This window comes from Megalops cyprinoides, chromosome 24, assembly GCF_013368585.1.
Source record: "Megalops cyprinoides isolate fMegCyp1 chromosome 24, fMegCyp1.pri, whole genome shotgun sequence".
Taxonomy (NCBI): Eukaryota; Metazoa; Chordata; class Actinopteri; order Elopiformes; family Megalopidae; genus Megalops; species Megalops cyprinoides.
This window is the reverse complement of record NC_050606.1, coordinates 6,853,852-6,877,740: the sequence shown is the minus strand read 5'-3', so window position 1 is coordinate 6,877,740 and position 23,889 is coordinate 6,853,852. Positions and strand designations below refer to the sequence as shown.

Below are 23,889 nucleotides of genomic sequence, written 5' to 3'. Positions count from 1 at the left end.
GAGAGAGATGGAGAGAGAGAGAGAGACAAAGGAGGGCAGGGGGACTCTTGAGAATGACCTGGAACATAAATGAGAATATAACAATGGAAACAGGAAGTGAACCTAGGCTTACCTAGCAATTAAAAATGGACGAAAAAACGCATACACCCATAATGACGATGAGCACTGGCACACAAAAGTCTCTTTTGGGGGCACCTGCCTTCAGCTCTCTGCAGTCTAACACCTGAGGGTGCCCACAGAACACCTCTCTCCAACCTCTACCCACAGAGGAACTCTGCCACAAAACCGTCAGCGCAATTCTCACCGCCTGCATCGGCAGAGGCATACAGTGCATATCCCCTGAGAAAAACATATCCTGTGTTTGGTGCCTAAAACTATAAACCGCTCAAAATCCATTATTTCAATGTACCAATATCGTCATATTCCTCGCCGCACCACACAAGAGTCACGATAATATGACACGTTGCGATACTTTATTTTTGGACTGGATGATACTCAAGGTGAGTCAAACAGACCACCTCCCATGCAAATCTACTGGCAGTCCGGTTTCCACAAGCAGTCTATACATGCTCTGCTGTGACTATGTTTGCATGTGTCAAACGACTGTTGAGTCTGGTTGATCTCTGATGGCTAAAAAGTCAAATACGAATTATGATGAACTGACCAATAAATATGCCTATGTCAATACATTTTACTAAGAAAGATCAATGAAGGAATATTGATTGTATGAAAGGCTAAGACCATAAAAAATACCTCAGTTGTATTAATAACCAGGGGCTTATTTGACAGACTGGGATGGTAAAGAGCTGTACAGTATGACTGTGAGAGGTCAGGGATTCTGTTTAGGATTTCCTTACAAGGTGGGCCAAAGTCTTAACCTGGCCATCTCATCACCCCACAGTTTAACTGACTCAATAAATCCCTCCCCTCTCCACCTCAGCTTGTGTGCAGAGTGTTCTGGTGCAAAATGGCCGCCACGCATCCCCCGGGAGGGCGCTACACCTCGCTGGCGGTCGAGGTGAGGGGAAGCGCCCCGGGGTGACCGGAAGGAGTTCCCGTGAACGCCACCCCCGGCGAACGGGGCACGACTCCGGCGGCGCGGGCTCAGCCGGCCTGGCGTTGTTATGTTCCCGTCTGTTCACCGCACGCAAACACACACCGCGCACACCGGATGCACAGACACTGGATTAACTGGCTCCGCAGACGATTCTCTGCGGTCCCCGGGGGAGGGGGGGGCAGGTGTTTATGCAGTATCTACATCCACACACAGGCCATTGTGTGAGGGCTGCGCTGTGGAACACCACAGACCCACCCTGCTGTTGGGTGGGTGTGTGTTTGTGTGTGTGTGGGGGGGGGGGGGGGGGGGGGCTTGAAAGAATGTTGAGGGCATCCAGTCTGCGCTCATCAAGAAGAGGGATCTCTCGCCGAATTGAGACCCGTGTCAAGCAACCTGACCTACACTGACACTGATCACATGCGACAATGTGAATGCAAAAGATGCTTTTTTTTTTTTTTTTGCATTGTGAGTCTATGTCAGAAATGTACAAACAGTTCAGAGAGGCTTGGCCAATGAGAGTAGTCAGATTTCAGCTGTGGCTGGAGGGTAGAGATCACAATGTGAGGTGACAGAAAAACTAATCAGGGGAGCAGGGAGAATACTGTGCAACTCACCTTACGCAACTATATATAAATACACACGCTAACACACACACACATATGCTAATTAGGTTAAGAATCTATGCTCAAGTGTACAAGAGCCCACACGAGAATCAATCCAGTTGGTAGCAGGGTTGCACCCTGTTCTTTTATTGCTACGACACTGATTGCTGCACGCACTCAGGCATCAGAGGATCAATGCATTCGCTTTCATTGATGGAGGTCTTTCGCCATATCCTTATACCTTCTTTCAGTCTCTCCTTATACCTTTTTGGCTTGACAGCAAGAGTGTCAAATTAGCTAAAGAAAGAAGTGACAATATAATTAATATGTGTGAGTGAAATTTGGACACACCCGCACATACACCCCCCATCACAATCTTGTGATATTTCCACGTCTCTCATCGCCCTTCTGAAAGGCGAAAGAGAGCGGGGGGGGAAAAATGCCCCGTTTCCTGCTGCTTCAAAAGTCAGCTTCCTGTCGTACCTCGGTGATAGCCCATCTATTCATGCTCACAATTTACCCGCCCCAGAGCTGGGTAGCCTGAGGTGAAAAGCAAATTACATTCCTCCCTCTCCGTAGCTCCTGTGTGGGAGTCTCTCTTTTTTTTTTCTCCCCCCTGTTAACATGCTGATAAGTCATGCAAAGTTAGCACCCCAGCTGCCCCGTCGCATCGGAATTACTTTGTAATTTGGATAACATCATCATGCCATAATCTTGCCGGGGCAATCAGTTTACTTTTGAATTACACTTCGGGCCGACAGACCCGGGGACGGCGGCTCAGACGAACTTAGCAATGCAAATGGAGGAGCGCTCTCCAAGATGGGACACAATGTTTTTCCACATGACGATGTGCCTGGCTAAATCTTATAGAGAGGGGCAACCAATGGGAGATCGAGGAGAGTAATCCAATTGGATTAAAATCCAATCAGAAAGGGGCTTTGCGTGTTCACTGTACGCGTGGAATAAACTCGCCAAACATCCTATGCTACAACTGGTGCTTACTTTGCATTGGGTAAATAATTTTATTGTAACCAAGTTTGCTTCAGCATAAATTAAAACTCTGATAAAGTCTGGTATTTCAAAAAACAAATTGGAAGGAGACATTCTTATATTAATGAAATAGCACTCAAATAAAAATCACTTGGATTGATAAATACAAATACCTGTATATCAATTAATCCTCAACCAAAAGGCTTTTATAAGATTACGTGAATTCAAGTCAAATGCATTTCTCCTCCACTTTATGGATACAGCTGATATAAACCCTGATCTGTATCAGATCTTAAACTCTTAAGTCATGTATTATCAGAATTGACAAGTAATAACAAGTGACATACTGTATTAATAGTTATGGAATTCAGTTACTGTTCAGGATATTTGTGTTTCTGTGTGCACGTGTGTGTGTGTGTGTGTGTGTGTGTGTGTGTATGTATGTGTATACAGTGACTTGCTAATTTGAAAGGTTCATGCAGTGTTATTGAACCCAGTGTAAAATTACACATTGTCTGCCTCCAGCCAAACCCATAAACCTATAAAGACAGCCACAGTACACAAGTACAGAATAAACCCTAAGCATTCCAAGACACAATTCACATTAAGGATAACAACGGATGAAGGGAAAGAGGAAAAAAAAAAAAAAAAAAAAAACATTGCCAGAAACGTGTTGAGCAAACAAAGAACCCAACATATTCTCAAAAGCAACCATCGTCATGGTTACATGAAGTCAAAAATGGAATTATTATCATATGATAATATTCTGAACAGCGTAAACACTCTCTTTCTCCCATTCATCATCCCAGCAGGTGGCTGTTGCCTTAGAAATAAAAGGATAGTTTTCTGATCACATTTCGCACCGTCTTAGTTCTTGAGACCTGAATCCCCAGCAGGGGTATGCATTTGGGATATGTCTGTACTTCACATTTTCTCCCTTTAGTTAACCAGTCGACTCTGGATAGCTGCACACGCTCAGGACTGTTGTGACATTGACACTAAACCAGAGTATGCGCATACTGCAAGAAAGTAAAGTCAGTATTCATGAAACAAGTCCAGCTGCACACCTTGCAATAAAGTGGGCTACGCAGTTATCGAACAGACAATCACGTGAAGCTCTCTGTACGAGATTTCCTAGTTTTTTTTAATCATTTTTAAGGCCTTTGGACTGGTGGCATGCAAATCACACTACAACATCAGCATAAGAAGCATGGAATTGGAAACCTTTATGATTTGCAATATGTGCATTACATTTTGAAATGTGCTGAAATGCATTGATATTAGATTTCATATTTAACTAGTATTCATTTTCAAGACTTTTATGCAGGTACAACGGGAAGTAACAGGTCTACCACAAATCTAGTGTGTGCTTGATTTATCATGTTATATATGTTCCTCTACCAAAATTTGACCTAGACAGACACTTCTAAGCAGCTCATAGCACTTTGTTGGACTTTTCAAACCTCTGGTGGCAAAAGTTTTACTGTTGGAGCCAGTTAGTCAGTCAGTCAATGACTGGGGACCTCCATGGCTTCTATGGCCTCTTCTCCCTGTGGCAGCCAAAAGTCTGTGTCTAAACAAACACCCATGAAGGGAAACACAGACTACATCAGGGGTGTAATGCCTGATGTAAGCAAGCAATCACACACGTAAAAACTGCGACACCACCTTTTTTTTTACATATAATTCCTCAAAGCTGGGAGTATGGAACAGCCCTCAAAAAGCTGCCCTGTCTGTGCCCAATATCAGAGACAGCTTCCTTCCTCTCTCACGGACTCATGACCCAGGCAAAGATGGCTGCTTTGGAGTCACCTGTGCCTGCCAGAGCCAAGTCTCTTATGAAAGCACTACTGCTGCATATATTACACCACCACACCACACCCATTGCCACTTGAAAATTCCTGCACTGTAAAATGAAGTGCCATTGATCACGATCTCAGACAACTAATCAATGAGAATGGAATGACATCTCTCTCTTTGGGTCTAGCCAGCTGCTTCCCGTACGCCACGGGACAGTCTTTCTGCGATCTGTCCTTTAAGAGGTCAAGCAAGCAACTGATTGCTTCCTTAGAAATCGCGTGCTTAGTTGTGGTTTAACGACAAGATCAGAAAGTTCTATTATTTCCACAGAGCAAGACAGCACAGGACGGTCCAAAAACCAAGCGTCTTTCGATCGAGGTAACCGCCCCTGTGACATACAGCTTCGGCTTGTGTTGGGGGGGGGGGGATCGATGTGATTGGCTGAGAGGGATCCGAGCCAGATGTTGGGGGGTAATGGATGGTCGTCATGGATACCAGAGGCCACACTGGCTACCTCAGACGCTGCTGCCAGCCTGAGAAAGTGCTTCAATTGATTTGTCAATACAGCACGGGGAATAAATAATTCATCATTTTAATTAAACCCAATCAATATTCCCCACACTCCTGCAAGCAAATAAGGACATATTGAAATGCAAGTTCAAGCACCAATTACAGCCATGCTGAATAGAACCATAGAGAGAACGTGGTTTGAGATTCTAGATATAGACTGTAAAACACATTTATCCACATACAAAGGTACTTCACAATATACCTGTAATATGTCTTAATGGCTGTCAGTGACAATAATATACTTTTGCAGTATATGATTTGTATGTTGTGTTTTGAGTGTTTTAACCACATTCCTTATGTATTAGGCTTTCTTTTGCCAATTTGAAATGAAATATAGTATATTTAAATACAGCATATAACTTTTTTATATGAGAAAATTGTTACTTTGGAGAAGTTACAAAGTACTATGTATAATTGTGGATTACAGACCTCTCAGTTTTCACATGAAGCACAAGTTTCAAACATGTCATATACTGTAATGTTTACATAACATGGCCTTCAGATCATTTTGTCATTAACAACTGAACTCAGATACATTTGCATTTGCTTATATATTTACATCTATTGAAAAACCATATCAGGAGTCAACAAAAGCACACAGTCTGCATGTATGTGTAGCTATTGTGATGTGTACGATAGATGGAAATGGCTTATAGCGACGAATCAAGGAAAAATGTATCCATACACCAAGAAATAATATATCAAAAAACAATATTAAACACTGCATTCATGCATTCGATTAATGCAAATTGTCAAAGGGTATCAATTAATCACTGATGGCTCTTTAGGTAGAACTGGGTAGTGGATGTGTGTTTTTATCTATGTGATAAAATCTTAAAGACGTCAATGACTTGAAGCATTGTCACTTTATGTAATTTAAAAAAAACTGACACTGTACAGGCATAAACCAGGCTTGCTGAAAGGATGTGAAAGACCTGACGAACACACAGGCAACATCGGAGCAGTGAGACAAACGCCGACCGCGTTTCACTTTTTTGTCAGCCTCCGCTGTTGGTCTCATTAATGACCCGTGGGCCGTCCGCCGGTTTCCGCATCACTCCGCCCTCACTCCGAGCAGAAAGCGGGGGAAATCGTGCATTACGACCGCCATGCTGAGTAAATGCTACTTACTCCAGAACAGGCCGTCACATGCAGTCATCAACTCGGTACAAATTGTCAGTCCATTTCCTCTACCCGCCTGTATGTATCGGGCTTTCTTCTGCCATTTTGAACTGAGATGTAATGTACTATATTTGAATAAACTACTTTTTATACGGGAGAGTTGCTACTTTGGAGATGTGTGCTAAAATTGCCAAGCACTATGCATAATTGTGGACGACAACCACATGAAATTCACATGAAATACAAGTTTCAAACATGTCATGCACTGTAATGTTGACATAATGACAAAATTATCTGAAAGCCATGTTAACAATTGAACTCAGATATATTTACATTTGCCTGATGTCTCATGTGTTGTGATCATCTTCGCACAAATTGTCGGTCGATTTTCTCGACTCGTCTCGTGTATTTTCTGCTATGTGCTTGCATCTTCTCGTGCTTGCTCACCCTGACATTGCCGTACCCACGTTTTGACCTGGTGCTTGGGTACAGTAGTGCAGAGAGAGTCAGGTAGCTCATACATAGCCTGCATTTGTGAAGCAGTCAGAAGCTGCGATTACTAATTCGTTTGTTGACTGGCATGCAGTCCATGGCGTACAGCTTCGGGTGGGTGGGGTTGTGGGGGGGGGGGGGCATCTGTGGACAAGGATGACCCAGCATACAGAGCAAGGCAGCTGAAGGAAGGCAGGGTTACGCCCACAGTCTGCCTCTCATTCATTTTTACTGTGCGCAGTTGCTGCGATGCTACGAACGCACTTAGTGATGCCAGACGGGTTATGTGCCCGCATTCCGGAACATTCTGTATTCCTGTTTTACCTCCAGACAGTTATTGCGCGCAGAAATCCAAGTAACGTGTTCTGAAGCGAGCAATTATGGAAATGTTTACTTCGCCGCCTGCATGTAGATGCGCTCTGAGAATATGCCGGAGTCTTACCTCAGGGGCGTTTTGTTCTCTTTAGGGCCCCGTAAATCAAAAAACCTTCTTTTTATCTGAGAAAGCTGCTACAATAAAGGGGAATAGTGGTGACGATGTTGCAGAGAAACGGGTTTATGAAAACAAAAATTATGATGGAGGCATGTTTAAAAAAAAAAAAAGTCTTCTGTTCATCTCCCCCTCTATATTTCCATATTTATTTTTGTGACTCTTTCCAATAGTAGTGGTATAGTAGTAGTAATGGTGGTAAGGTAATATTAGTCTCAGCAGTAGTAGTATTTGATAAACACCAATGTTAAAGGTACAATTTACAATTAGCTCATAGCACTGTAGCTCAAATGATTCATGTTGTGTTGGATTCCAGCACAGGCATGACAGACAACACACGCACAGCACTGGCTTTCTAAAGCACTTCACACTGAAAGATGCTTGCTGCCCCAATCTTCTGAATTTAAGGACGCCTAAGGCTGTTCTCCAAAAAAAAAAAAAATACTGATCAGTGGTTCATCTTAGAAATGTCCCTGAAGGTAAATACTGAATTAGAACTTTCTGGAATCGGAACTTGGCAAAGAAGAGCGGGGGGGGGGAGCTGGATCAAGCAGGCAGCATTGCTGATTTACAAGGCTTATTTCTACATTTCGGTATGCCCCACCAAACACATTCTTTGGGTTTTGCTCGTAGAGCCACCCTGAGGTGCCTTTTTTATGACCTGCCCAGTGCGCGGGGCACATATTCAGGCCAGAGAGGGGACGGCTGCCACCGTTTCGGCGAGACGCAGACATGGCCGCTGCGAACGTTTCCCCCCGCAGTGCCGGCCCCTTCCCCGGCTTCCTCCGCCTGAAAGCAGGGAGTCATCTGTGTTACAGAACAGAGAGCAATTTCTATTATTTAATTGTCTTCCTCTTCCACAAGCGTGTGTCTGGGGAGAGCCGCGGCTTAACACGTTCCCCAACTCAAACGAGCAGACGCAGACTGATTAAGATTTAATGTCGTACTCTTCTGCTTCCCTCGGAAAAGGCACCGAAACCTGCCAGAGCGCCAACAAAGAGCTGGCACAGACTAGGCTGGGGAGAAAAGCGCTGCCTTTTCGCCCGCTCGCCTGCTCACACACACTGCCATCGTGTGCACTACCCAACACGCATGTGCTCAAACGGCCATTATCGCTGAACAACGGTATTTACGTGTAGCATGTAGAAGATACAGTATCATACCAGACCCATGAACTGTAAGCTGCTGTAATGGGTAAGGCTTTCTATTAAATGAAATTATTATTATAAATTATAATGGTAACACCAGGGTTTTGAAGACGATACTACTACTACTACTAATGGTAATAATAATAATTGGTATTTTTTTCTTCATTACAACATATATAAAACATAAACAATAATATACAACAGTATTATTGTTACTGTTGTAACACATGGTTTACACACAGTTGTTCTGTACCACAGTAAGTGGAGTGGTTGCTATCACACAGACAGGGCCATACTATCTGAATGCGCAGCTGACGATCGCAATCACAGTCCCCTTTCAACTGGTCTGCAGTGGTCGGGATCGCCCACCGGGGAGTGTTGGGCAGGTTCAGTGGGTGGGGAAAAACCCATTTAGCTCGCAGCGAGACGTGGGAGCCGGGGGATGGTCTGCACCGGCCGCTGAAAGAGGATACAGATACAGCTATCAGGATAAATACCGAAGACCCAGCACGCAGCCCCCAGCCCCCGAGCTATGAATTATGCCAACACTTCGTCGAAAAAGGTAAAGTTTTTGTGTCTGCCTCGTGGCAGGGGGGTGGGGGTGGGGGGGGTTGAGGGGTCCGGGGCGGAAGCAGAGGGGTGTGCTCAATTTCCATGCCACGATCCGGGAGCACACACGCAAAAAAAAAAAAACCACAAGGCCTCCCAATTCCCCCCCCCCCCCCCCCCCCCAAAAAAAAAAAAAAAAAACTGCGGTGCTCTGCCGAGGAGGGCCGATAAATACTTTATACGGAGTGCGACGCGAGATACTGTGCTTTGGGGAGAGGGAGGTGGGGGTCCAGAGAGGTCTGTGTGCTTTGAATTCATAACGACACTTACGTTATCATTACCAGCGTTGCTGCAGAGGCGTGCAACCGCTAAGGAGGCTGCAGGAAGAACGCTAAGGAGGCCGGACCACGCAGGTTCTCCCTCGCTGTGGACCGGAGGAAAGAAGCTCAGAGGCTCCTCTTCAAAGCCCCAGATCCAGCCCGCAGCGGCAGGCCCCCTCTGACCGCTGCACCCCTCCCAAGGCCATGGTCTTTGAGCCTGCATCACGCGTCTCCAGGTGTCGCAAAGCGATCTCGAAACGCCGAATTTTGATTAACGGCAAAACGGCAACGGGCAGGGAAAACAACAGGGGAGAATATCGTTTTCATCTCGCACAAAGGCTGGGACATTGGCTGTGTTCTGTTCCTACAAGTGGTACAGGGCTGATCCACACATAACGTATGTACATGTATAATTATGTATATGTATAATGATACATGTATAATTTTTGCTAGCCTCCTGTATCTGCTGTAATGGAACATAAACCATGAAAATCTTTACTGCTTGAATGGAAATGCATTGAAAAAGATTATCAAAATTAGCCGTTTGCCAGAATTCATCCACTGTATGGGCATTAAGGCAAATTTCCAGGCTACTGATGCAAAGGTGACTACTTCTACACAAAATTTAAGAAATATTTTGGTATTCATTCCCAAGGGATTGAACTGGTACACTATGCAAGCTAGCTGCATAAATGTTTCAGAATGCCAGAAAAGCACATTTCATTGTTGTCATCAACAGACTGTAGAATATTGCTCAAGTAGCATGAATGCGCTTAATAAAACATGCTAAAGATCTGGATAATTTATCATAGCAATTTCTGCTGGATGCTGCACGATCAGGAGCCTGTACTTGGATGGGCCTGAAAACTTGGAAAAATCTCTCCCTGTGCCAGGTCTTTTGTACAAAACTGGCAAACCTATTAGGCAGAGGAGAGTTGCTACACGCTTCGCTAACGCACGTCACCGAGTGCGTGCAGTGATCAAAGCGCGGCACTCATCCACCAAGAAGGAACAATACACAGCAAAGAAGCTGTTATTCTGTTATTAGAGGCCTGCGTTTTGCCCCTGCTCCTGTGGATCATATAATACTGACAGCTACAGTAAATAAGGTATGCAATCTAAACAAAGCCAGAGCCGTTTGTCACAACCACATCTTATCTGATTGATTTATTCATTTTCGGAGAGGTTGGCATCTGAGAGCCAATCCTCTGGCGGAAAAACAAAACAAAACAAAATAACATTTATTAGCGATAACGGTCGGCGAAGGCTTCAAAGCGAGAACAGCGGCGAGGAACTCAAAAAACCGAAAGCACGCAAACACGTCCACGCACGTGCTCAGGTGCCCACTGCGCTATCCCACCTCAGCCTACCTCAGGCGGCATCTGGCAGTTGACGCCGATAATAACAATAATGACGAGGAAGAATGCTTTATTTATGCTCACAAGGCACTTAGAGAGGGGGAGGGAGAGACATCCAGCCACTGAAAGGTCAACCCACAAGGGTTTCAAATACCAGGCCCCAGAATTCCCCAGAGTGGCTGGAGGATTTTATTTGTTCCTTTTTTTTTTTTCCGGAAGAACAAAAGAACAGGTGTCGCTCAAGGGAAGCCCTTGACAATATAAGAATGACCACTAACTGACAGGCATTGCACAGAATTACACCGATTCAAAATCAAATGCATGAAAACGGCCCACTAGACGTTGTGGCACCATCAAAATGGCACAGAATGCGACTCCAAAACAACACGGGAGTGTTTGAATAACGTCAACTGCATATTGTAATCTGTCAATCGATACCCCCCTCGTCTTGACGAAGGGCTTGCGAGAAATCCCCCGAGCGCGGAGAGCAGAGGAACATTTGCAGAAGGCCAGCTTCAAGGAACAAAACAAGAGGTGTTTCCGGGAGAGAGCTTGGAAAGAGCTCTCAGAAGCCAAGCACAAAAGCCGACGGGTGAGAGTACGGGAAAACCTGCCAACGCTTCCCCCCCAGAAGCGAGATCTCTCCCCACAGACGCCGAAACTGGACTCTCAGCAAGCGAGAGCAAAGGCAGGGCGACCCCCTACCTCTCTTACAAAACACACACAAAATATTACTACGCTCCACACTCTACCTTTTAAGCCAGCAAACACTTTAACAGAATGGAAAATACCAATCCTATCATCTCATCTGATGGATATTTCAGCCAACATTACAAGAAAAAAAAAAGAAAAAAAACAAAGCACAAAGCTTAAACAAAAAAGGCAAAAAGACAAGTGAAACACTTCTTTTTTATTTTGCTGGCAGCTGGATGCCGATCCCTGCGATGGAATTTGATCCGAAGGCTTCCAACAGGCTGGGAGATTTCCCATAAGCCCCCGCGGCCTTTTCTCCGCCTCTCCGCCGGGAGAGCTCTGCAGCTTCTCCGGGGCGCTTGCCCTCCCACGGTCGAACCGGGAGCGGGATCGATCGACGCCGGCTACACGGGGGAAACGAGGTAATCCATACCTTCCTTTGTCTTGGTGCAGTGCGGTGGTGAAAACTAAAGCGCCTGATAGGTGTTACCCTTGACACACCGGGAGAGACAGCTCCAGTCCACTGATTGGCAGGGCTTCATCGCCGCTTTGCTTTTGCCCTGTTTTTTTTTTTCCTCTCTTCTCCTCAACACACAGACCGAAGCTTTCGGTTACATGCTCCATTTGTGTAGGTGGGGAAAGGGAACTGTTCCTGCCTCCATGCCTGGACTTCCTCAGCAGAGTGTTCTGTGTGTGTGTGTTTTTTTTTTTAACACGCGAGTATTCGCTGTAGGAAACACAAACACTGTCTCTCGGTTTCATTCAAAGGCCGAATTGCGCCACAGATGATTTTTTTCTCCGGCCGTCTGAGTCTTCAGGCATCGCCCGCTTGTCAGGAGCTCCACATTTGCGAGTATTAAATGCATTTGCATAAAAATGAACATTTAACACCTTGACGTTTCGGCTAAGCGCATTCAGCCCGACTGCACTACCCAAACAGGTGGTGAGTCTGATTGCAAATTTCACCTTAATTGGAGATCCATCTGCAGGCGCAGAGTTGATTTATGGTATGGCAAATAGCTTGGAAATCGACTGGACTTCAACACTGAAACGCGAGTCACGTCGACATCGCTCAAGGATACCAAAAATAATAAATCACGCTGGACACGGCTGTGATGTTAGCCTAGATTTCCCAGGCAAACAGTACAGCGACTATGAGAATGCTGTCACACAATACCAGACAGACTGTATATTCTGTTATTTAGCTTCATCAAGTAATCATGCTTAGATTGGATTTGCCAACAATAAGCAATTCAAATAACAAATCCAAAGCGTAGTCAATCAGAACCCCAGTAAGGCAAAAAACATTTCGAAAATGGATTAGTCATTAACATTGTTAAAGAGAACCTGATATCTTTCAGTTCTGTTACTAGTACCTCAAAGGCAGAGATGTAGCACTGTAATCCTGCATCCTGATTTACTTTTCAGTACACAAATGCAAATAGCTTATATTACAACAAATGACTTTATCAATTTGTCAGCTTTTTAATCTTGTCCTGTGCATCCAGACCAAACAGGGAATTATTTATTTAAAGTACTCAATGCCATCAAGGAGGAAAAATCATCCATATTTACCTCAGGCAGGAAAAAAGACAGCTTACAAAAAATAACAATAAAGATGCCTTTTTTCTGGAGTGCAATTTATTCGTATTACAGTTTTCATTTTGAAAAGCTTCCTTAAGAATTTAGGGTGAGACTTTTGGTGTAAATAATGACCCTTTCTCATATCCATTTATATCAATCCATGCCACTGTTCTAAATGCATCACCATCATTGCCAAATGATTTTTCCAAACTTGTTTGTTTGACTGTAAGGTTTGCAGTAACAACACATTTTACACCTTTCTGCTGATGCTCACAGTCTATGAATAAAAGTTTCCTTAGACACACATGTAGTCCATTCCTTCAGTAAAACTTAATTACACACTTTTCATTTAAAAGTAAGTCTTGGTATTGCACACAAGGGACACGTTTCTTAATTGAACAATGTTCAAAATAACTGCAGTTATTTGTGGTTACCATTAGATGAGGTGTGCAAAGTAGTTGAATTACAGGATGAAATTACAGGGTGCATGTAAACCGAACCGAATATATCACCTTGAAAGTGTTTAAAGTTGAACTACTAAGCAATTATAACCTCTCAGACAGTTTGTACTAACTACAGCGGACAGGAAATTTGAACAACCGGTCTTTAAACTGAACTAAATGTGAGAGAACACAACAGAAAAACTGATTTCCCTTTCGAACACTAAAAATCAGGTTTCTGCACAACTGCCTGGGATATGAACTATTCACCGTTAAAACCTCAACCGAGATAGACTGAGCGCACCTGAAGCCCACATAAGCACCCATTTTAAAACTGCATCAGTGTCGGTGGAAAGATCAGTCATTCTTGCAGTAACTTTACTTGTTGATGGTTCACTAAACACACCAAGCCAAACCCCCCACAGGTCTCCTGTTTTGGAACGGAGGGCAATCCCTGCAACCTTTCATTTCTTTGTCAGATGAGACACCCACCGGAAGCGCAACACCCACGACGTGTGCGCTACCACATTCAGAACCGAGGAGGCTACCAGAAAATCTCTTCGTTTGAACAGGGAACCGAGTTATCAGCCATGAGGCTAGCGTTCCTCCTGAGCCACGAGAAGAACGCACAGAACGTGACAGTGCTTATTAATTAAGGAAAAGCGCTCAGCCGGGGCGGGGGGATGCGGGGTGATATCGGGGCGTGGTTTGCGGCGGCTGGACCCGCGGAGGGTTAAGCATTGTTTACCTGTCAGCTGGCACTGATTAATCTTGTGTTCGGTGAGATCGCTCAGTGACTCGAACACCTGCCGGCAGCTGCCGCAGCTGTGCAGCGCCTCCTCGTCCTCCTCGTCCTCCTCCTCTTCCCCCGGGGAGACCGGCTTCCTCTTCAGATCAGGCTCCTCGCCATCCTCCACTGGCTTCCCTAGTTCACCGTCTGGATCTGCCATTGAGGGGTGGGAGAAGAAATCAAGGGGAAGAAAGAGGTGTCAACCAGTGTAAAAAGGTTACAAATTCAGTCCAAAGGCAAACAATGTGCAAAAAACAGCCAGGGAGGCATGCTGGAGTTTGTGGGCATCGGTTAATTGACATTTTATATCAGTGACCCCTTCAGCAGGCACAATACAAAATGTCACCACCACCGCATCTAGATCACCTCTTTTGGTGTGGTGCACTGAACATGAAGAGTCCAAAATGACATTTAAAGCTAAGTATTAGCCTAACACTTCAATTCACTTACGAGACATGTTTATCTGAAAAAGCAAGTACTCTCTGGATTTCTTTTCTACTCGGGTAGGGAAAAGGAGGTATCAAGAACAGTAATTCTGGAAGCCGGGAGGGCCAAATGACTTCAATCATAATGTAAAACTCAATGCCTTACAACGTAATGTTACCTGCAGTTCTGATACAACCTTTCTTCTCTAAACTAAGTACAAGTATGGAGTCTTTGGAAAATATTCTGGAGAGATTCGGTCAATACTTGAAAATTCATCCCCATGCTTATTGTTTGATATGATTTATCATGCATGTATCCCATATAGAAATGCTTGAGAGAAAATCATTTCATTTCCACAAAACTCTTGGATACTCTACAAACTCAATATTGGGGAAGGAAACTGTTATTGAATGAAGACGTTCAGAAACCGACTGCAGGAAAAATAGCACAATTCCAGAAGGAATATAACATCTCTGCTTCCCCCCCTACAGAAACGTTTCAGTTGAAGAATTAGACTGTTTCTTGCATAATTCATCTGTCCAGATGGGCAAACACACATCAATATCTTTCTCTTCATCTTTAATTTTGCTTCTCACAGTGGGTATCGTGTTTGGTCTTTCCGTATAAGGTTCTTAAGATCGCCGGTAAACACAGGGGCTTTTTTTCCACCTAATGTTCGGCAAACACTACTTCACAGCAGCAATGGGGGAAAATGATCAAATGAAACCATATTTAGAGTAAGCGGCTCACGTGTCAACAGAGGTCTGACAGCAGACAGATTTGTCAAAAAGGCACTACCATCTGCAGAGATCTCTTCCAAGGACCTGACGTCCCTGAACCGTACGCTAACTGAATTTTCAGAGGCTTGTCCAAAGGGACTGACATCTATGGACAGGATCGCTTTAACGAGGTCACCTTTTTTGGACAGATCAGTCTCTGGCTTTTGTTGCCAGCAATCATTGTGCAGATCAGCCATGTCTTCTCCACGTTCAAGAGGGGGGGGAAAAAAAAAGCACAGAATAGGTCATCCCAGCATTCCACAGCTCATCACGGCCACCAAGGATTTTGAGTCATGCACAATATTGTTACAACATCACACCCACTATTGTCCTTAACTCAAGGCAATGGAAACTTCGTAGGACGCGCTGTAAAAATGTCGGAGACTCGGTCCCACTGAGACAGAAAACGGCAGTACAGAGGGCGTTTCAGGAACCCTAAATCCATTCTCAACTCCTGCAGCTGCGTGCTCTCAGTTTAAGGACATGTGACTGAGGTGCACCAATGAATATGCATGATTCAGCTGATAAAATGGAAATAAATCCCAATATCTTCCTCCATTACTGAATCGTCAAATATTTTCAAAAGCTGACATCTCTGGCCTCCCTCTCTGGTTTATTACCTCGTTTCCATACTAAATCTCTGTTCACGTGCAAGGTTTGAGGTTGCAGCCCAGCTCACGTGAAGTGGAACACAGGGCCAAGTCCTTCTTCATATACTTTCACATCTGTAGTACAGAACTTTACCGTCTGCATTTCAATGGATGCCATTGGTGATCTGCAAAAAAAACACTTTCCATGCAGATTTTTCCTAATTTAAATGCAAAAAATTAATTTAAACTTTTTCTTTTCTTTCTTTCTTTTTTTTTTTTTTTTTGAAACGTGAGGCCAGGGAGCTGGCAAATTTGCAGTTGCGCACTGCATGTATTACAAATACATGTACGTGTGGATATTTATGTTGCATTCACTTCACATTTATGTATTTGCATTTCATTGAGACAACAGTAAAACAGACACTTGCAGCAAACTTGCAGCAAGTGTGCATTCACACTACCGGGCTCTTTCGCACAGTAGGGGGTTCATTTTGAAAATAGCATTGCCCGTAACATGTCAAACAGGAAACAGACACTCATAACCCACACCTGACATTTTTGCAATGTGAACAAAGCTCCACGACCTCTGTAAAATGAACCACAGGCCCATCTACACACATAGTCCGCACATATGTACATTTGCATGTGTGAACAAACGGACAAATTAACGCACCGATTGCACTTGCGAGCAAAGTGAAACCTGCCCATTTACACAGAAAATTATGTGAGAATTCCCTAACACATCACTGAGCTTTCAATGTATTGTAGAAGATATTGACCTGTTTTCGTACACCGTGGCATGATGTGGCCACAACAGTCAAAACGTGTCATGGCTGCATTATTTTTTCAACACATGATCAAGCACTGCTGATGAATTTTCGCTGCTTGAATTCAGTGCAGGAGATTTAACGGAGCGGTTTCGTCAGTCTGTAGGATTTGAAATGAGCACCACTGCCAAGTTCTTGTATGTCTGGGTTTTGTACAGTAATCCCTCAGATGTACCGTCTGCCCATTTGAATTGACTCTGTATGGGTGGCTAAAACGTGATCGGAATGTCGCTTGTATGCATTCATGCATCGAATTGTCAATTCAGAATTTCTCCAGAGGTCTTGGTTTCCTAACAGAGAGATAACTCGCATGAAGAATATGCGATTAATATATAGAATAATTGGCATGTACGCTCGCGTGCACACAGACACACACACACACACACACACACACGCAAACTGAGTTTACCTCACATATTGTATATACACACGCAACAGTGAATTGAATTTGCTTTTAAAGGCCACTCCTGGAAGCCTGAAGTGCTTTAGGGAACAACTTCATTTCCACATTTACCTTAGAAACACTCTCAAACCTTCCTTATCCAAACACATAAGCATGGATTGCAACATCTCAAACCTGGATGCTCACTGAAACCTGATTTGCGTAAAAAAAAAAGATGCATTATTCTTCCTCTGCCAGCACAAAATGACCTTGCTGCCCGCTTACTGCTACAGTGGTGCACTACTCCTCTGACCTGGTCCGACATTATGAACCAGGTCAAAATGCCAGTTTCAATGGGGCAGTAGGATATGCGCATACTAGCAAGTCTGTTGCCTTCACTTTCAGGAATGAATACAGAATGATCTTTTTAGGTCTCCTTCTAAAAAGATAACATACAGAGATAATTATTTGCTTGTGTAATTTAGCAAAAATAACCTGGACAACTCAGAAGTTCAGATGGATTTATTTTAAGCTTTAAAGGAATGTTATTATTAATCAGTTTCATCTGACCTGATAAGGGCACTATTGTTCTTGGCTAAGGACAACTAACTACAAAACAATTAGAGCAAAGCTATAATCGGAAATTAACCTTTTTAGCCAAAAAAATAGAAGATACAAGAGCAATGTTAAGAATATTACGATTATCAACTTGCAGCATTTAGTAACAAATCAATCACTATTATTAGTGCTGTTAGTAACAAAATACTACAACTACTATGACTATTATTACTACTACTACTAGTAATAATAATTTTAATAATAATAAAAATAATAATGCCATTGAGGAAAAATAATCTCAATAGTAACACATTTAAATCAGAATCAAAAGAGATTAGTGTAAGTGTATGATGAAACATTTTCTTTTCAAGCAAACCTTTTGTTTGCAGTAGGCAACAGCATGCACGTCAATCTACACATGAGCAACAGTTGCGGTTTGGCCATTTTGGAAAGACGAGACGCTCGCTAATTTGCATGGGACGGTGAGTACTGACAACCATTTAGATGGCTTCAGCGCCGGCCCCCAAGTCTGGCTGAACGAGACAATCCATCAGCTTCTGCCACTCTCAGGTGACATTTATCATCAAGCAACTTTCATCTTGCAGAGCGCCCATCCTCCCCACAAACCCCCCCCCCCCCCCCCCACACACACACACACACCTCCCCCAGTCTTATTGAATATTTCTGCTCTTTAATATTTATAGTTTTTTAATTGATGTTCCTCTTCTGTTCCTTTTCCCCCCAAAGGTCCCCAGCTCCCCAACAGTGAGCTCCTTGTGTCACCCCATGGGGTCTCCAGCTGTGAGAGGAGTTACGGAGCTAGCCACGGGCCCCCCTGCAGCTATGGCCTGCCAATTCACCCCCCTCCAGAGAGACAGAATGAGAAAGAGCGAGAGAGAAAGAGAGAGTGAGCAGCTACCACAGAGAGAGGGAGAGACGAGCAGAGAATGCGAGAAAATGAGGTAGGGAGAGACAGACAGAGAGAAAAAATACAGAATCAGAGAGAGAGCTATAGAAAGACAGAGTGAGAAATGACCACAGAGAGGGGGGGGGGGGTCAGAGTATGGAAAAAAATGAATGAGAGAAAGACAGAGTAAAAATACAGAATCAGAGAGAGAAAGAGTGAGCAAGAGAAAGAGAGAGAGAGGAGAAAATGGAGAATGAGAGAGGGTGAGTGAGGGAAAGAGAGTAAAAACACTCAGAATCAGAGACAGAAGGAGAGAGTGAGCAGCTAGCAGGGAGGGAAACAGAATCAGAGAGGGGAAGAGAGAGAATGAAGGAGAGGGAGGCAGAAAGAGAAAGAATGCTTGCCGTGGCAATACTGTACATTGTAAGGGCAAACAAATAAAGCGATATCTGCATCTTGAATCTTGAGTGAGAGCGAGACCAAAAGAGTTAACAGCTGTGACAGAGAAGAAGAAAGAGATGGAAGGAGAATGAATGAGAATGAAACAAAAATGGAAAAACTTCAGCAGCTCAGATAATGTACATCTCTCTTCCATTCTAGCGGCACATCAAGGCACTGCGCGTTCACAAAAAGGAACGCCTTGCACTAGCCTTTGCGGGCACACTAAACCACACCATGCCAACACCGAGGTGTTGTACTTTCCGTTCATGTTCCCAGAGGACAGGCTTTGTACTCATTCCCAGCCAAAACTCTGTGAGCCTAAAAGGGCCACATAAATATGCAGGCAAAATCAGCCAAGGACAAGCCACCATGACTGCATGCTTGGTTTGTGTCATACTTTAACATTTTTTTTCTGGGACTGGGTTTTTATTTGAAATGTGGGCCATGGAAGTCTGACATGGCAGTGGAATAGCTCAAGAACGACTTCAGGTATCCCCCAAAGACAGCAGAACCCAGGTAATACCTAACAACCATCTAGCAACTAGGAACAAGTTTTTGGTGACCACCCCTCAAACCCACCCACCTCCGAGTTCAAACCAAGACATTGTTTTTAATCATCCTGCAACTTCTATCTAAACGCAGGTTATATGAAAGGACACATGTCAACACTTAAAGGTGACGAAGAAGTGTTCATCTGATGGGAAACAATAGCTTCAAATGAAAATGAATACCCTAACTGTAAACAGCCCTCTGTTCCTAAAAATCTACGCTTCGGAGCAGGACTGATGTAGGCCATTATTTTACACAATGCATATCTGCCACATGGTGGATTCTGGGTTTGATTCAGGGATTTTCCTGGCATGGTGTATCAGATTAACTCAGCATTCAGGCCACTTAATAAGAGATTCTAGCATGCCAAGAATTCTAGCTCTGTTGCCTCATGGTTCCAGCTAAAGAGGGTGGGGCTTGGTTAGTACTTGGAAGAGAGACCTCCTGGGAAAACCAGGTTGCTTCTGGAAGTGGTGTTGAGGGGCCATTTTGAGGTAATTTTCCCTGTGGACCTAACAGGAAAGCAATGCACCAATGCAGGGACAGGGACACTGTAGTGTCAAAGACACTGTCTTTGAGATGAGGCACGGTCATTAAAGATTGCTTATCGCCAAGACTTGGGGGTTGCCCTAAGTCCTGGGTAAAATCCCAGTCAGGGACTTTCTATGTGGCCATCTTATAAAAGAGTGAGGGGAGAAGATATGGATCATGCCATCATACATATGCATTTTCACTGAAGGGTGTCAGTGAGTCTGCCACAACCAAAAATACATATAAATAAATAAAACAAACAGTAAAGGATCAATAAAGACGTACGTCAAGCACCATGTTATGGCAAAAAAGGAGAAAAAAAAAATAAGGTGAGAGAACCAAAATCAAAGCTATTCAACAGACACCCCCCTTACAGAATGAGAGCTGGAAGACCAAAGACATACATTTTCAAAGCCCAGAGATGTGGCTTCCTTTCGGCTGCTTCACATTCATGACCTACTCAAGCGAGCCCCATTGTTGGTTGATCCCTCCACTTTACGCACATTATATCCGAATCCTGACATCCTTTGGTTCACAAGAACGCTCAGTCCACTCCACATAGTGGCTTTGACAGTCCTCTTTAGAAAAGAGCTACAACTTGACACAGACGAGGTTTTTTTTTTTTATTTTTTTTTTTTTAAGGATAACAGAGGAAGAATCATGCGGTTATAATTATACACTGACAGCCCGCTGGTAAAGCCAGGCAGTGGATCTTAAGTCAACGCGGGTTCTCACAGAAAAACACTGTCTCATTAAATGTCAGAAAACAATGATATCACACTGTTCGCCAACCTTCTGCACTGAATATACAGCTGTCTGTTCCATAACGTCACTTCAGTTACCTGCTCTTATTTATTCTGCCTCACATCAAACACGGAACTTGTGCAAGCAGATACAGATGTACAAACATCAACAAAGAACATGTCTGGGGGCCAATTTAAGAACATATTCCGCGCAACATGTCACTGGATATTGTAAGTAAGATGGAAAAAAAAGGCTGTTCGGAGACAGGCAGTCGCTTGGTGATTGTGCTCAATGAGCAAGGAATAGACAGCTCATTACTAATTCAGAGCTGTTCTGATTGGCACACTGGCAAGAGGAAAATTTGTAAGTTACGGCATTTGCACTCAAACAAGGATGGGTACAGCAGCATGTTTGACACCAGAGGCCTGTTGGTTTGAATCCTGCGTTGGGCACTGTTATTGTACCCTTGAGCAAAGTATTAAGCCTGAATCAGTTGAAGGAATATATCTAGCTGTATGAACAGGTAGTATATGGAAAAATAAACAATGCTCTGAAAAAGGCCACAGGCTAAATCAATGCTAATGGAAACAAGGCAAGGTACTGTGAGAATGAGATTATAGCACAGCATAGTGAAATGTCCAACACTTGTTCTTGAAAACAAAAAACACAATGTTTCTGAACAACCTTGATCAGATCATGTCACGATCTTAATGCAGCAAATAGAAGTCAATCGTAAATATAGCAACTAACTGCCACTGGGTGAGGCGATTTGCGAAAAAGAAGAAAACTGTGTTATTAACCAACAACCTACCGTGAAGCAATTCACAAGAGAGACAACAGACTTTTTTTTCTCAATTTTGTTTTCAAGGTTATTTTCAGGCAGTCTGACAGTGTGAATTGAAATGGTGACATATGACAGCTTCATTAATTTGTTCACTTCCCATACCTGTTTCTTCCACAGTGTAAAGTATTCTTAACTCGCTGTTAAACCCCAACCAGGAAACGTTTAACTACACAGTGATGAGTCCTTCAGCTGTATAATTTGATGAGCGTGATCCAGTTTTACTACGATTTTCACGATTCATGACACAAACAAGGAACGATTTTAGAAAAATAAAACAATCTGTAGCTATTAACAGGTATTTCACAGCCCTGATCTAACTAAATCAAACTGATATAAGGCAATCTGACTAAAGTAGATTTTTAGATGGTGACAGGTAAAAGATATTTAGCCCTGGATTAGGCTCTACCTGATCCCCTTTTTATGGCATCATATTCATAACGTGACACACTTTACACTTGTGTAATGCTGGAATGTTAATGCAATGTGCAAAAACACAACAGTAACCAATGGTCTACGGAGACCACAAGCGATATAACAGCAAGCAGCACCTACTGCACTATATTTAAAGGCCATTATTGCATAACAGATGAATGTGATTGTACTGAATCAAAGGATGACTTCCAGACTCAAAAGCATCATCAGTACACCAGGAAATGACATGGAAAAAACAGGCTTCCATTATGCAAATGAATTTCAAATGAAGTAGTGAAACGTATATGTCACAAACTGACACCAGCAAACCTGCAGTTAAAATTTTTAAATCAAAGTTATTATTCATGACGTGCATATCCATGCGTATAGAGCGTAGATATGCATGCCACCCGGTGGATTCTGTGCATATGTTATCTCCAGACAAAAAAAAAAAAAAAAAACGATCTGAGCCTACAAATATTACTCCAGTTACTCAAGGCCAGTGAAGCTGTTGTAAGTTTTGTTCATTACATAGTGCCTGCTCTGTCCCATGTCACCACTGAATGGACGCGCAATTGCTTAATTAGGCATATCTAATTAATCTATCTGTCAGCTGTCAACAGGACCAGAGCCACCTGCATGACAAAGACTCGCTGAAGCAACACTGCATGCCTTTAATGTGTCTGTACTGACTTTGGCCTCTGTTCCACCTGACGCAAACGTGCCCTGAATAGACAATTCAAGGAATTCTCACACATTTTCGTTTCTTTCCGAACGGCATGAGTTTACCATTCAAAAAATATGTAAGTAGAAAAAAAATGAAAAATTGATATTATATAATTTAATTTAAATGTGACATGGTCAAACTTAGAGACTCTGTGATTAGGTTGAGGTTTAAATATGGGTCACTTGAGAAGAATTTCAGCAAATACCATCCTATATCCAAATTTGTAAGGCATATTCAAATTCGTGGAGTCTGATATATGCATTCATAAGATTTGGGGGTGCAGTCGACTGACATAAGGTTTAGGACAATCCTCATCTGTCCTGGGCTGTCATCGCTTTGCAATTACCTATTACAGTACAGTAGTGTTTATATGGTTTCCATGGACACAAGTGAGAATTAAAAAAGAGATCCTCTCATGTACTTGATATCAACTTGCACAGAAATAAAGCAAAGGCAATTTTATAGCCAAACTATTTTTTTTTTCAGATATAGTGTAGGTATGCACATAGCTACATTCATAAGCTGAAGGCTGAAGGTTAAACCATTATAAGTACACAATATATAGCATATAGCATGTGAAATGTGCAGTAACAAACCATCTTGCATTTTTGAATTTTGCATTCAGCTTTTCAGAATAACTAGTACTGGGAGTAATTTAATCATATTTGTGCCCCCACTGTATTTTGTACAGATAATATAATCAACTATGTCATAATTCCAATCTTCTACAGAAGAATGGTCAGTTTAAAAACAGAAGAAAGAAATCTTGTTTTACACCTGGACCAGTAAAGGGGTTTTTATATACTTGGCTGTAGTATTTACAAGACTACTTCACTGTGAAATTGTGTTGTTTGTTTTGGTTAGGTAGGGGAAGAGGAAAAGAGAGGATGTCAGTTAACTAACAAGAAATCCGCTCGGTGCGGATCATCTGTATGCTTTGAATAAACACTCCACTCCTGAACGAGAGCTTCATTCACTTCTCATGCTTTTGTAAACACACACAAAACTCCCTTGCAAAGAGTGACTAAAATAGGCCTAAAATGGGCCTAGAAAATCGCAGAGGGAACCATTGAAGGTATAATTCAGGGAGGTTTCAGCCTGAATGTTACAGTGAGAGGCAGTTCAGGGTTGATCTCTGGGTGCGTCTGTGTGACACTGAAATGCTGAG

At 43.1% G+C, this 23,889-nt stretch overlaps 1 protein-coding gene across 1 annotated transcript in view; it reads right to left on the bottom strand.

Annotated features, from left to right (window-relative positions):
• Positions 1 to 23,889, bottom strand: part of LOC118771531 (zinc finger protein 521-like) — a 60,030-nt gene that overhangs the window by 22,656 nt on the left and 13,485 nt on the right. Inside the window, exon 3 of the mRNA XM_036519538.1 lies at positions 13,964 to 14,158. Coding sequence (XP_036375431.1) covers positions 13,964 to 14,158 — 195 coding nt within the window. The remainder of the gene's footprint in view (positions 1 to 13,963; positions 14,159 to 23,889) is intronic.